Source organism: Dendrobates tinctorius, unplaced genomic scaffold (genome assembly GCF_039654945.1).
Source record: "Dendrobates tinctorius isolate UK_male_01 unplaced genomic scaffold, ASM3965494v1 ptg000138l, whole genome shotgun sequence".
Classification (NCBI taxonomy): Eukaryota; Metazoa; Chordata; class Amphibia; order Anura; family Dendrobatidae; genus Dendrobates; species Dendrobates tinctorius.
The window spans coordinates 10,387,504-10,403,360 of record NW_027361806.1 but is presented as its reverse complement, the minus strand read 5'-3'; the positions used below and the strand labels follow the sequence as shown (position 1 = coordinate 10,403,360).

At 45.3% G+C, this 15,857-nt stretch overlaps 1 protein-coding gene across 12 annotated transcripts in view; it reads left to right on the top strand.

Annotated features, from left to right (window-relative positions):
* Window positions 1-15,857, top strand: part of DAB1 (DAB adaptor protein 1) — a 947,480-nt gene that overhangs the window by 875,986 nt on the left and 55,637 nt on the right. For 11 of the 12 annotated variants that reach the window (XM_073544564.1, XM_073544566.1, XM_073544561.1 and 8 more), the window contains one exon: window positions 3,813-3,872. The exons of the other annotated variant lie outside the window; for it this stretch is intronic. In XM_073544564.1, coding sequence (XP_073400665.1) covers window positions 3,813-3,872 — 60 coding nt within the window. The remainder of the gene's footprint in view (window positions 1-3,812; window positions 3,873-15,857) is intronic. 12 annotated transcript variants of the gene reach the window in all.

The window sequence follows — 15,857 nt, the reverse complement described above, 5'->3', positions numbered from 1 at the left end:
GGGTCTGTACGGGCCTTTCGGGGGGCTGTGCCGGCCTGCCGGGGGGCTGTGCAGGCTCCGGTGGGCTGTGCCGGCCTGCCGGGGGGCTGTGCAGGCTCCGGGGGGCTGTGCCGGCCTGCCGGGGGGCTGTGCAGGCTTCGGGGGTCTGTGCAGGCATCGTCCGATGGGACTACAAGTCCCATCGGGCGATGCCTGCTACAATGACAGTGATTGACACATTAGCCAATGATGGGACAGTAGTAGTCCCATCATCCGGCTAATGTGTTGAATGTAAAAAAAAAAAAAAAATTACATGCTACATACATGCTACATACATACAACATGCATACTACATACATGCTACATTCATACTACATACATGCTACATTCATACTACATACATACTACATATATACTACATGCATGCAACATGCATACTACATATATACTACATGCAACATACATACTACATATATACTACATGCATGCAACATGCATACTACATATATACTACATGCTACATACATACTACATATATACTACATGCTACATACATACTACATATATACTACATGCATGCAACATGCATACTACATATATACTACATGCAACATACATACTACATATATACTACATGCATGCAACATGCATACTACATATATACTACATGCTACATACATACTACATATATACTACATGCTACATACATACTACATATATACTACATACATACTGCATGCTACATACATACTACATGCTACATACATACCACATACATACTACATACATACTACATGCTACATATATACTACATATATACTACATGCTACATACATACTACATATATGCTACATACATACTACATACATACTACATGCTACATACATACTACATATATACTACATGCATGCAACATGCATACTACATATATACTACATGCTACATACATACTACATATATACTACATGCATGCAACATGCATACTACATATATACTACATGCTACATACATACTACATATATACTACATACATACTGCATGCTACATACATACTACATGCTACATACATACCACATACATACTACATACATACTACATGCTACATATATACTACATATATACTACATGCTACATACATACTACATATATGCTACATACATACTACATACATACTACATGCTACATACATACTACATATATACTACATACATACTACATACATACTACATGCATGCTACATACATACTACATGCTACATACATACCACATACATACTACATACATACTACATGCTACATACATACTACATATATACTACATGCATGCTACATACATACTGCATGCTACATGCATGCTACATACATACTACATACATACTACATGCTACATACATACCACATATATACTACATACATACTACATACAATACATTCATACAATACATACATAGACATACAGTACATATAACATAGAGTAACATACTTACCAATACTTGTCACATTGTTCCCCGAAGCCATTGTCTTTTACGGAATAAATATTAACATAACAAACCACAAAAATACTCACCCACGATCCGAAGCAGTCCACGAGTGTGTCCCACGACGATCTTGGGTAGAGAACTGCAGCATCAGCTGTTGCTGCCGTTCTCTACGGGCTGCAGGAATCCAATGACGGAAGGTAGGTATCCTTCCGCACTGTATTCTTCCGCCACTTAAAAAAAAAAAAGTCCCTAGTCTCACTTTATGCCATTGCTGTGTGGGAAATTCCCACGCAGCAATGGCATAAAGTGAGACTAGGGACTTTTTTTTTTTTTAGTATTTTTGTGGTTTGTTATGTTAATATTTATTCCGTAAAAGACAATGGCTTCGGGGAACAATGTGACAAGTATTGGTAAGTATTTTACTCTATGTTATATGTACTGTATGTCTATGTATGTATTGTATGAATGTATTGTATGTAGTATGTATGTAGTATATATGTGGTATGTATGTAGCATGTAGTATGTATGTAGCATGCATGTAGTATGTATGTAGTATGTATGTAGTATATATGTAGTATGTATGTAGCATGTAGTATGAATGTAGCATGCATGTAGTATATATGTAGTATGTATGTAGCATGTAGTATGTATGTAGCATGCATGTAGTATATATGTGTTATGTATGTAGTATGTATGTAGTATGTATGTAGTATGTATGTGGTATGTATGTGGTATGTATGTAGTATGTATGTAGTATGTATGTGGTATGTATGTAGTATGTATGTAGCATGTAGTATGTATGTAGCATGCATGTAGTATGTATGTAGTATTTTTTTTTTTTTTTTAACATTTAACACATTAGCCGGATGATGGGACTACTACTGTCCCATCATTGGCTAATGTGTCAATCACTGTCATGGTAGCAGGCATCGCCAGATGGGACTTGTAGTCCCATCGGACGATGCTTGCACAGACCCCCGGACATCAGCACAGCCCCCCGGCAGGCCGGTACAGACCCCCACAGGGTGCACAGACCACCGGCAGGCCGGCACAGCCCCCCGGCAGGCCGGTACAGACCCCCACAGGGTGCACAGACCACCGGCAGGCCGGCACAGCCCCCCGGCAGGCCGGTACAGACCCCGGGCAGTCCACACAGCCCCCCGGCAGGCCGGCAGAGACCCCCGGAATGCCTGAAATGACGGCGCATCATGATGCGCACACACCGCGCATCATGATGACGTCAGGCTGTCAATCAACTTTGAACTTCCGATTCCGATGCCGACTTCCGATATTGAAAAAATATCGGAAGTCGGTATCGGAATTCCGATACAGCAAGTATCGGCCGATACCCGATACTTGCGGTATCGGAATGCTCAACACTAATTAGAATACTTTATAACACCGGCTTTAAAAATGATTGTAAAATCCGAAATGTTGGCTACTGAAATGTATGTACAGTAAATGCACTCAATACTTGGTCAGGGCTTCTTTTGTGTCAGTTACTGCATCAATGCGGCGTGGCATGGAGGCGATCAGCCTGTGGCACTGCTGAGGGGTTATGGAAGCCCAGGTTGCTTTGATAGCAGCCTTCAGCTTGTCTGCATTGTTGGGTCTGGTGTCTCATTGTATTGACAATACTCCATAGATTCTCTATGGGGATAAGGTCCGGCGAGTTTGCTGCCAATGAAGCGCAGTGATACTGTTGTGTGTACACCAGGTATTGGTACTTTTGGCAGTGTGGACAGGGGCCAAGTCCTGCTGGAGAATGACATTTCCATCTCCAAAAAGCTTGTCGGCAGAGGGAAGCATGAAGTGCTCTAAAATGTCCTGGTAGACGGCTGCGCTGACTTTGGTCTTGATAAAACACAGTGGACCTAAACCAGCAGATGACATGGCTCCCCAAACCATTACTGATTGTGGAATCTTCACATCAGACCTTGGAAATCAAGGTCCCAGAGTCTGGAGGAAGAGTGGAGAGGCCACAATCCAAGCTGCTGGAGGTCTAGTGTGAAGTCTCCACAATCAGTGATGGTTTGGAGAAGTTTCGATCAGTGAAGTTACTAAAGTTTATTACACGATGCCTATAGAAATCACCATCCTCCACATCTGGAATCGATAATATTATTTTATAGTTTGTTTTTTTGTGTGTATTTATTAATTGTGAAATGACCTCTCATCTCCGTGTACATCGTCTCGATCTGTTCTTGCACCATGTCCATGTGATATCGGAATACATGAATTACAGCTAGCTATGTATGTCTCGTACCTGTCCTGATGTAACTGTCTGTTCTGTGTGTGACTGTGATACATTTACATTCCATATTTACCTAGAACATATCTGACTTAATTCTAGGTCCCTACCAGCCATAAGAAAGAAGGTGTCTATGACGTGCCAAAAAGTCAGCCGATAAGTGTACGTATCATTTCTTATCTTAAGCCGTTTTTATTGATGTTTGCTTCTATAATAAGAATTTACTGTGTTCAGTTTTAATATAATATTGGAGGAACGGGAATCTTTTTGGCCTGTGTATAGTTTGGACACATTGCTGCACTCTCTGGGAGGGGGAAGGGGATTACTACCTGACCCTGTATGTGATTGCCAAGACTATTATTATTATTATTTATTTATAAAGCACCATTGATTCCATGGTGCTGTACATGAGACTATTAACTATTAACGTTCCATGGCTATGTTTAAAGTTTTTTTCTGGAGATTTTTAAACACAGCGCCACACTTATCTATATGTCAGATCAGCCTCATTAGCTTTAAATAAGCTGCAATACCAGACACCACCTGTGGATAGGAGTGGCACTGTTTCAATTTTAAGGAATTGCACTTGATAGCTGACTGCCCGGTATATGCTGAGGACTTATGTTTTTTTATTATTTTCATTCTTTTGCATTTTGTTCTTATTATTTCTTCAGTCTGTCTTATGTAATTGTCTTTATAATTATGTCTGAGGGTCACATATTGTTCCAGTCTGTATATATATATATATATATATATGTATGTAAGTCAAGCAATCATGGCAATCTTAATAGAAAAAAGCAAACTAAGGATCACTTTGGGAGGTCATTTTCTACCCGTACATCAGCACACTTCTCTCCTGAAATACTCTGCTCTGCTGATGAGAACCCTGCACTTTCTGCGGTTAAATTCTTTGCCTTGATTCTGCTCCTTCCATCATTCCACTGCCCTGTCCTCACTAACATTATCATCACCGGCAGGTCACTGCCCCTCACAAGATCAGCAGACATCTTCTTAAATACTTTGTGCTGCTTCAGCACCATTTCCTTCGCGTCATGGCACCAGATAATAAAACTTTGCCGCTCAATGGATTCTTTAAACGTTTGGGATTAAAATGTTTCACAGTGGATTAAAAGGTAGTAGAATAAATCATAATACACAATGGGAAAATAATACAGTTTACTTAGGTGAAAAAAATGAAAAAAAACAAACTCATAAAAAACAGAGACAATATCAAATACATTCGAGATATCAAAGTATATCATCGTAGATACAATCAGGACAAATTCGGCAAAGAGATTAAAAGACACACAGGATATAGAAATAGAACACAAGATACAATGTATCAACAGATAGAAAAAGATACAGTGAGATGTGCAAATAGTTATCAACAAGATATGGAGAAAATGAAAAGAGATGTGCAGTCCGTGCCGGTGTCACTATCCTTGCTAACGTCACTCCCTGCTCGCGTCACTCTCCTCTCTGGCGTCACTCTCCTCAGTGGCGTCACTCTCCCGGCTCTTGTCGCTCGCGTCACTCTCCTCGCTGGCGTCACTCTCCTCGCTGTTGTCCCTCTCTCTGCTGGCGTCACTCTCCCCGCTGGCATTACTCCCCCCACTGGCATCACTCTCCCTGCTGGCGTCACTCTCCCCATTGGTGTCACTCTCCCCGCTGGCGTCACACTCCCTGCTGGTGTCACACTCCCCATTGGTGTCACTCTCCCCGCTGGCGTCACTCTCCCTGCTGGCGTCACTTTCCCCGCTTGTGTCACTGTCCCCGTTGGCGTCACTCTCCTTGCTGACGTCAGTCTCCCCGCTGGCGTCACTCTCCCTGCTGGCATCACTCTCCCCGGTCGCGTCACTCTCTCTGCTAGCATCACTCTCCCCGCTGGCGTCACTCACTCCACTGGCATCACTCTCCCCGCTGGCATCACTCTACCCACTCGCGTCACTCTCCCCTTTGGCGTCACTCTCCCTGCTGGCGTCATTCTCCCCGATCGCATCACTCTCTCTCTGCTGGCATCACTCTCCCCGCTGGCATCACTCTCCCCATTGGCATCACTCTCCCTGTTGGCATCAGTCTCCCTGCTGGCGTCACGCTCCCCGCTTGTGTCACTCTCCCCGCTGGCATCACTCTACCCGGTCGCGTCACTCTCTCCGCTAGCATCACTGTCCCCGCTGGTGTCACTCTCCCTGCTGGCATCAATCTCCCCGCTGGCGTCACTCTCTCCACTGGCATCACTCTCCCCGCTGGCATCACTCTACCCACTCGTGTCACTCTCCCCTTTGGCGTCACTCTCCCTGCTGGCATCATTCTCCCCGCTGGCATCACTCTCCCCATTGGCATCACTCTCCCTGTTGGCGTCAGTCTCCCTGCTGGCGTCACTCTCCCCCTTGGCATCACTCTCCCTGTTGGCGTCAGTCTCCCTGCTGGCGTCACTCTCCCCGCTTGCGTCACTCTCCTCGCTGGTGTCACTCTCCCTGCTGGCATCACTCTCCCCGCTGGCATCACTCTCCCCGTTGGTGTCACCCTCCTCGCCTTCAGACATATTCATGGGACAATGATGCCAGCGGTGATTGGCGCAGAGCTTACGTGTCATAACAACCGCACATGAGCTCCGGGACCGTGAGTGCCAATACCGCTGGAACGGGAGAGGTGAGTATGAGTGTTTTTATTTAACCAGGACCAAATATGGGAAATATGAATGGATTGTCCCAGCAGTGAATCCCTTTAAGGCAATGTTCCCACAATGAGCTTTTGGTGAGTTTTTGATGTTGCAGCATTTCTGCACCTATTATAGAAATTATGTTACTTGCTTCATTTTTTTTTTTACATGCGGTTCTATTGCATGTTTTACTCTTATAAGCCAAGATGACAGCACAATGAGCCGGAAAAAGGTGACATCATATATAAATATTCATAAAATCGAAATAATGGAAATAACCATTCCAGCTCATTGCAAAAACAGTGTCGGACACATTGCAAACATAAATACAAACAGAAGGAAAAGAACAGTGCAATAAAGTCCAAGATAAATTGTGGTTAGAAATATCATGATGAGTATGAAGTAAATCTGGTTAATGTGAAAGACAAACGGTCACAGGAGAGAAGTCACCAAGGGCTAATAATACATGGTTGGCCAGCATAGCAGAAGTCATGATGATATTTCTTTTTGGAGCCCTGTTCACATTTCTCTGTTGTGCTTTCAGTGTCACTTTTAGCCTCATTTTGCTATTTTTACCTGGAACTTAAAGATTTGTGATTTTTTAGCCACCATTTATCTTGGACTTTATTGCACTGTTCTTTTCCTTCTGTTTGCATTTTTTACTCTTGTTGCTTTTCCATGTTTTACGGTATATAAAGCTGCTTTGCTTTTGAGTTTTTGATGCTTCCTGATATTTGGCTTTGACAAAAATGTATTGATACAGACATGTGCGGATTACGTGCAGGTTTTTTTATGCGTTTTCTACACTGGAAACCCACTACAATTTCATGTGACGTTTTTACCTGCAGATTTTCCTCATCTAATGTAAGTCTAGGGGAAAAATGTACTCGTAAAACTCGGCATACCGGCAAGGAAAAATTGACATGTTGTGGATTTCTACCACAAGTCAGTTGTCTCCCACCAGAAAAAAAAACACAGTGGGCTTAGGGGGCTTTTATATGGACCAATCGCGGCCTTTAAACGACCTCCGATCAGCCCCATTTGTCACTTTTTGGCCTGTATAGATTTCCTGATTAATACTTTCCGTCCACAGAACGATCGCACATAAGATCGTTCTGCGTGCACAGAATACCAGTGCGTCATATATGCACAATCCGCTGCTGATTTTTATATGATTGCTCGGCCATCGGCTATCATATGCATATGGCCACCTGACTTTTAAGGTTCCCCCATGGGGCCCCCCAAGCACCTTACATTGTCCCCTCTCATGGAGAACACATGAATGCGCGCTCCAGTCCAGTGTTTGTGTGAATGGAGGAGGCGGGAGATAAAGCTTTTATCTGATCGAATATGTGGCAAAATGTTATCTGAGTGTGGCCAAATGAATGATTATTTATTTTAATCAGGTTTTATAGCACCATTATATTCCACAAACATTATCACTGTCCCCATAGGGAACATAGATAGTGAGCCCCAATCTATGGCGTGTGGGAGGAAACTAGAGAACCCGGAGTAAACACGCGCGAATACGGGGAGAACATACAAACTCCTGGCAGAACCGTACGCTGAGTTCCGAGTATCCCGAGTCAGTCGGAGGCAGAACCCATCACACTGTCGTTATTCCCGGGCTGGGGATGAGCCGCTTCTGTGCGTCCTCCGCCTATAAAACATTCCTCCAACAGATGCGCAAATCATCTGACCATAACGTTTAATAGCGAGATTTCCCATTTACATTTATGGCAACAAATGTTTCTTCATTCTGATACAAATCTGTTTTATGGGTCTAACATTTTATCAGCCACATTCACAAATGACTCCCATAAAATAGGTGAGAGTAGGGGTTGTCCTCCATAGTTACATCACACATTGTACTCCACACACGGCCGGAGCTGCACTCCGACACTTGGAATATCACAGACCTTTGTCCTTCCAGGTTATTAGGACACAGCTCTGAAAGCAGAATGAGTCTTTGCTTTGACTGAAGGAAAGTCTAGAAATCATTTTTGATGTGCAGAACTGTCGGATTGTCATTTCCAACACCCTCCATGAATTCTTCAATGATGCTAATCAAGCATGAATCACAGATTGTGGCAGCTTCTGCGTTCTACATGCAGCTCCGGATGTGATTGGAGTATAAGAGTATAAGACAATGTAACTCATGATTCTGACTAGAGCCAAATATTTACATGTGCAGATGTAAAGCATAATTTCACTTTCTACTATATTAACAAATATTTTGCAGTTGTATTCTTCATAAATGTATTATTTCAATAATGGTTTGCTGGATTTAAAGGGGAAGTATTATCAGAGACCCCTGTTCTTAGAATTATCATAGACCCCTGTTCTTAGAATTATCAGAGACCCCTGCTCTTAGAATTATCAGAGACTCCTGTTCTTAGAATTATCAGAGACCCCTGTTCTTAGAATTATCAGAGACCCCTGCTCTTAGAATGTGTCAGGAAATCACCTGATTAAACCAAGTCTTTCTCCAGACACCCCTGACTAGTGACGTAGTTAGAGTCTGATGGGCCTGGCCTCCACCTACATGTTCATCAGATGTATGGGCCCTTGTAGTGTTCTAAATCCTATAAAGACATGTATATTCCAATATCCCCCGTCCTGTAATAATGTCCTCGATCCTGGGCCCTTCCTGTAATAATATCCCCCATCCGGGGCCTCTTTCAGATATATTGGCCTCCATCCTGGCGTTTCCTGGTATGATGTCCCCCATCCTGGCGCCTTCCTGTTATAGTGTCTCTCTTTCTTGATATAATATCCCCCATTCTGATACAATGTCCCCCGTCCTGAGCCCCTTCCATTATTATATGTTGTCCCCATCCTGTTATAATGTCCCCCGTCCTGGTGAATCGAAGATTCAGTGACGTCAGTGACGTCGGCAGGAGTCCCTGCAATTTAATACAATGAATTAACCCCTTAAATTAACCCCTACAAGTCCAAAATTTTACCCACAAACCCTCATCTAATTAATTGTGATAGACATAACAAAAAAAACATGAAATGAAATGGTTAACTATATGTAAACCATGTGTCATTTCATGTCGGGCAGGAGAATAATTATACAAAAGCCGGCAAATGTTTCTGCGGCTATTCTGCTATGATGAACTGTATGAATTTGTAATATATATATTAATGTGTCGCTATGACATGTATAAAATATATATATATATGTGTCTAGATCTATTCATTCTTTATTTAACCGGTCTCTGTGATTTTACTGTATTGGAAGAATTGCCGGCTTTTGCTAAAGGACACCGGGTGCGATTTTATCGCAACTCACACATCGGGTCCGTTTTTAGTCACATTTTTTCTCGCCCCCATAGACTTGCATTGTCGAATCCAATCCGAAAATCGGTGACAATCGCAGCATGCTGCGATTGTCTCGGTCCGAGGATCGGATCCGATCAAAAATCGCATGATGGGAGCTGCCCCATAGAATAACATTGGCACGAATGCAATGCGATTTTTTATCACATTGCATTCGTCCGATTTTATCGCCAGTGTGACCCCGGCCTTACACAGTCAGTCTGATATGGATCTATACAGGATCTGATCACATATACAGATGTCATATGTGTGTGAGATGTAACAGCTGGAGAATATCACTGGAGGACTAGTAAACCTGCTGCCATGTAGTCCTCTATATTCAGGATGGATAATAGATAGGTAGATAGATAGATACGTAGATAGATAGACAGATATAGATAGATAGATAGATAGATAGATAGATAGATAGATAGATAGATAGATAATAGATAGCTAATATATAGATAGAAGATAGATAGATAGATAGATGATAGATAATAGATAGATAATAGATGATAGATAATAGATTTTTTTTTATATAATAGATCGATAGATAAATAATAGACAGATAGATGATAGATAATAGATTTTTTTTATATAATAGATCGATAGATAAATAATAGACAGATAGATGATAGATAATAGATAAATAATAGATAGATGATAGATCAATAGATAATGTATAGATAGATAGATAGAAGCTGGAGGACATGTGTATTTCCATTTTCTCCGCATCATCCCCAGCCCATCTTTCCTCTGACGTGCCGTTTGGTAGCAGATCAGCGCTGGCTGACAGGATCGTTACATCCCGGCATTTGTCGGCGCGGTGTCTTAATTAGGTTGTGTTGTACTCGCACAATGTAATCAGCGCTGACGACATTATCTCGAGTGTCACATCTGACATTTCCTTCCCGTATCAGCCGGGATAACGCTTCACAGTCTGAGCCCCGCACCGGACCGGCATCACCTCCTGTCTCCTATCACTGGTGTCATGTCTCATCCTCCTGTCACTACCAGAGCTGCATTTAGATTCCTGTAGGGTTGGTGTTAGCTGTCGCCTACTCTTATTCCTGCTGGTTCAGTATGTATACATTTTGTGGCATAAGGTGTAGTATGTTCCCAAAGAATCCATGACACAATTCAGGACTGTAAATGCAGCTTTGGATGTGATTGGAGAAAATGATACTGAAATCCTAGTCATTTATGGCATATTCACAGGATTTATCAAAATTATGACAATCACTCCGCAATACCTCCCATCAGATGAACCGAAAGTGCCAGCCATCAGCATTAGCAAGTGAACTGCAATGCGCAACTGATGGCTGACACCAGGAGAAAGCAATACCACTTACATGTGCAAATCTATATATATAAAATTGAATGTGTGTGTGTGTATCATCAACCAATCACGAAGCATCTTTCATTTCACCAGAGCTGTTTAAAAGAAGCTGAGCTGTGATTGGTTGCTATGACCAACAGTTTTCTCACTGCATAACCCTCAGCAGACAGTGACATGGTGGGAGAAATCTAGCATCCCCAGGAACATAAGCTCTCAGCCATTGTCTGCCCCCCAGAAAGGAGCAGAGAGCACATGACAGAAGTGAATCCCCCCTCACTGCCCATATTCCCAACTCACATCCTCCATCTCATAGGCACATCTTCCCTCTTAAAGGGATCATTAGTATGGAAGTCATGGCAAATTCTATGATTCTATGATTCTATGATTCTAAATCCATCCAGCGCTTTGGTTTGACGCCACGCCTCTCTTAAAGAGATCCCCGGTATGGAAGTTAGGACCGTTCTACTCAGTGCTCTGGTTCTGACCCCAGGGTCTCTTAAAGGGATCCCCAGTACAGAAGTGAAGGAAAATCCACTTGCTTTGGTACTAACCCCAGTCCTCTCTTAAAGGGATCTCCGGTATGGAAGTCAGGGCAAATCCACTCAGCCGCTCTGGTTCTGACCCCAGGCTGACGGGATGATGTGGGATATTAGGGGTAGTAGTCTGGTGGCTCTGGCTGACGGGATGATGTGGGATATTAGGGGTAGTAGTCTGGTGGCTCTGGCTGACGGAATGATGTGGGATATTAGGGGTAGTAGTCTGGTGGCTCTGGCTGACGGGATGATGTGGGATATTAGGGGTAGTAGTCTGGTGGCTCTGGCTGACGGGATGATGTGGGATATTAGGGGTAGTAGTCCGGTGGCTCTGGCTGACGGGATGATGTGGGATATTAGGGGTAGTAATCCGGTGGCTCTGGCTGACGGGATGATGTGGGATATTAGGGGTAGTAGTCCGGTGGCTCTGGCTGACGGGATGATGTGGGATATTAGGGGTAGTAGTCCGGTGGCTCTGGCTGACGGGATGATGTTGGATATTAGTGGTAGTAGTCCGGTGGCTCTGGCTGACAGGATGATGTGGGATATTAGGGGTAGTAGTCCGGTGGCTCTGGCTGATGGGACGATGTGGGATATTAGGGGTAGTAGTCCGGTGGCTCTGGCTGATGGGATGATGTGGGATATTAGTGGTAGTAGTCCGGTGGCTCTGGCTGACGAGATGATGTGGGATATTAGGGGTAGTAGTCCGGTGGCTCTGGCTGACGGGATGATGTGGGATATTAGGGGTAATAGTCCGGTGGCTCTGGCTGACGGGATGATGTGGGATATTAGTGGTAGTAGTCCGGTGGCTCTGGCTGACGGGATGATGTGGGATATTAGGGGTAGTAGTCCGGTGGCTCTGGCTGACGGGATGATGTGGGATATTAGGGGTAGTAGTCCGGTGGCTCTGGCTGACGGGATGATGTGGGATATTAGGGGTAGTAGTCCGGTGGCTCTGGCTGATGGGACGATGTGGGATATTAGGGGTAGTAGTCCGGTGGCTCTGGCTGATGGGATGATGTGGGATATTAGTGGTAGTAGTCTGGTGGCTCTGGCTGACGGGATGATGTGGGATATTAGGGGTAGTAGTCCGGTGGCTCTGGCTGACGGGATGATGTGGGATATTAGGGGTAGTAGTCCGGTGGCTCTGGCTGATGGGATGATGTGGGATATTAGGGGTAGTAATCCGGTGGCTCTGGCTGACGGGATGATGTGGGATATTAGTGGTAGTAGTCCGGTGGCTCTGGCTGATGGGATGATGTGGGATATTAGGGGTAGTAGTCCGGTGGCTCTGGCTGATGGGATGATGTGGGATATTAGGGGTAGTAGTCCGGTGGCTCTGGCTGACGGGATGATGTGGGATATTAGGGGTAGTAGTCCGGTGGCTCTGGCTGACGGGATGATGTGGGATATTAGTGGTAGTAGTCCGGTGGCTCTGGCTGACGGGATGATGTGGGATATTAGTGGTAGTAGTCCGGTGGCTCTGGCTGACGGGATGATGTGGGATATTAGGGGTAGTAGTCCGGTGGCTCTGGCTGACGGGATGATGTGGGATATTAGGGGTAGTAGTCCGGTGGCTCTGGCTGACGGGATGATGTGGGATATTAGGGGTAGTAGTCCGGTGGCTCTGGCTGATGGGACGATGTGGGATATTAGGGGTAGTAGTCAGGTGGCTCTGGCTGATGGGATGATGTGGGATATTAGTGGTAGTAGTCCGGTGGCTCTGGCTGACGGGATGATGTGGGATATTAGGGGTAGTAGTCCGGTGGCTCTGGCTGATGGGATGATGTGGGATATTAGGGGTAGTAATCCGGTGGCTCTGGCTGACGGGATGATGTGGGATATTAGTGGTAGTAGTCCGGTGGCTCTGGCTGACGGGATGATGTGGGATATTAGGGGTAGTAGTCCGGTGGCTCTGGCTGACGGGATGATGTGGGATATTAGGGGTAGTAGTCCGGTGGCTCTGGCTGACGGGATGATGTGGGATATTAGGGGTAGTAGTCCGGTGGCTCTGGCTGACGGGATGATGTGGGATATTAGGGGTAGTAGTCCGGTGGCTCTGGCTGAAGGGGATGATGTGGGATATTAGGGGTAGTAGTCCGGTGGCTCTGGCTGATGGGACGATGTGGGATATTAGGGGTAGTAGTCCGGTGGCTCTGGCTGACGGGATGATGTGGGATATTAGGGGTAGTAGTCCGGTGGCTCTGGCTGACGGGATGATGTGGGATATTAGGGGTAGTAGTCTGGTGGCTCTGGCTGACGGGATGATGTGGGATATTAGGGGTAGTAGTCCGGTGGCTCTGGCTGACGGGATGATGTGGGTTATTAGGGGTAGTAGTCCGGTGGCTCTGGCTGACGGGATGATGTGGGATATTAGGGGTAGTAGTCCGGTGGCTCTGACTGACGGGATGATGTGGGATATTAGGGGTAGTAGTCCGGTGGCTCTGGCTGATGGGATGATGTGGGATATTAGGGGGAGTAGTCCGGTGGCTCTGGCTGACGGGATGATGCGGGATATTAGGGGTAGTAGTCCGGTGGCTCTGGCTGACAGGATGATGTGGGATATTAGGGGTAGTAGTCCGGTAGCTCTGGCTGACAGGATGATGTGGGATATTAGGGGTAGTAGTCCGGTGGCTCTGGCTGACAGGATGATGTGGGATATTAGGGGTAGTAGTCCGGTGGCTCTGGCTGACGGGATGATGTGGGATATTAGGGGTAGTAGTCCGGTGGCTCTGACTGACGGTATGATGTGGGATATTAGGGTTAGTAGTCCGGTGGCTCTGGCTGACGGGATGATGTGGGATATTAGGGGTAATAGTCCGGTGGCTCTGGCTGACAGGATGATGTGGGATATTAGGGGTAGTAGTCCGGTGGCTCTGACTGACGGTATGATGTGGGATATTAGGGTTAGTAGTCCGGTGGCTCTGGCTGACGGGATGATGTGGGATATTAGGGGTAGTAGTCCGGTGGCTCTGGCTGACGGGATGATGTGGGATATTAGGGGTAATAGTCCGGTGGCTCTGGCTGACAGGATGATGTGGGATATTAGGGGTAGTAGTCCGGTGGCTCTGGCTGACGGGATGATGTGGGATATTAGGGGTAGTAGTCCGGTGGCTCTGGCTGACAGGATGATGTGGGATATTAGGGGTAGTAGTCCGGTGGCTCTGGCTGACAGGATGATGTGGGATATTAGGGGTAGTAGTCCGGTGGCTCTGGCTGTCGGGACGATGTGAGATATTATAGTGAATATGGCTATGCGGAATGGGCGGGGCTATACACTCAGGTTTATATATATATATATGTATAGATACATTCATTATAATTTGCTATAACTAACCGTAGTTAGTTACTATGCCCGGGCAGCACCGGGCTCTTCAGCTAGTACTTTATGTAATTGCCTTGTAATGTTTTAATTTCCTGTTCTGTCCTGATGTCACCAGATCCCAGAATTCCAAGCGGAGGAAGTTCACCATATTGGGACACCCAAGTAATGGGTCTCAATATGGAAACTGCTGCTGGTACCAACCTATTGCGCGGTACCACCAGTGGAACACCGTCGCACCACACACAGACACTCACACTCTATACGCCGTACGCACCACACACACACACACTCACACACACTCAGACTCACACACTCACACTCATACATTCTCACACTCATACACACACACTCACGCAGCCTTTTGCGTGATACCACCAGTGGAACACCGTCGCACTGTGCCTGCGTGAATTCTGCGCAGGCACAGTGAATCATTCGGCTGATCCCGGCGACAGATGCGCGATGTGTCTACAGGCAGAGGAGGCCGGTCACATTAAAGGAGTTTTCCCTCGAATGAAAGTTAATTTTAAAAATTGTCTGTGTCTGAACGTGTACGGAGCATACAACAGCTCCTGGGCAGGGGAGGAAGTAAAAGACGATACTGACATTACAGCAGGGGATCACAGAGGATTCATTTTCTGTGGTAAAATATTTCACTGACTGTTTTTAAACAATATTTTACCTCACAAAATGTATCCTGTTGTGAGTTCATTTTCCCCTTCGTCACTGAGGTCTGGTGAACTCCCTATTCTGGTAAAGGAAGGTAATGAGCCTGATTATCAGGCACCTGAGTCTAATGATGATGACTGGCTGAGTGGAGTCACGGACTGGATATAAGGCTGCCGACGCCCTTCTGCCCTGCGGGTGATTTCTCTGTGGACTTCTAGGAAACCAGTCTGATTCCTGCTCCTCTAAAGCTAAGTTTTCTGCTTTGCCTTTTAGCATTTGTGTTTTGTTTTTGTTTGCC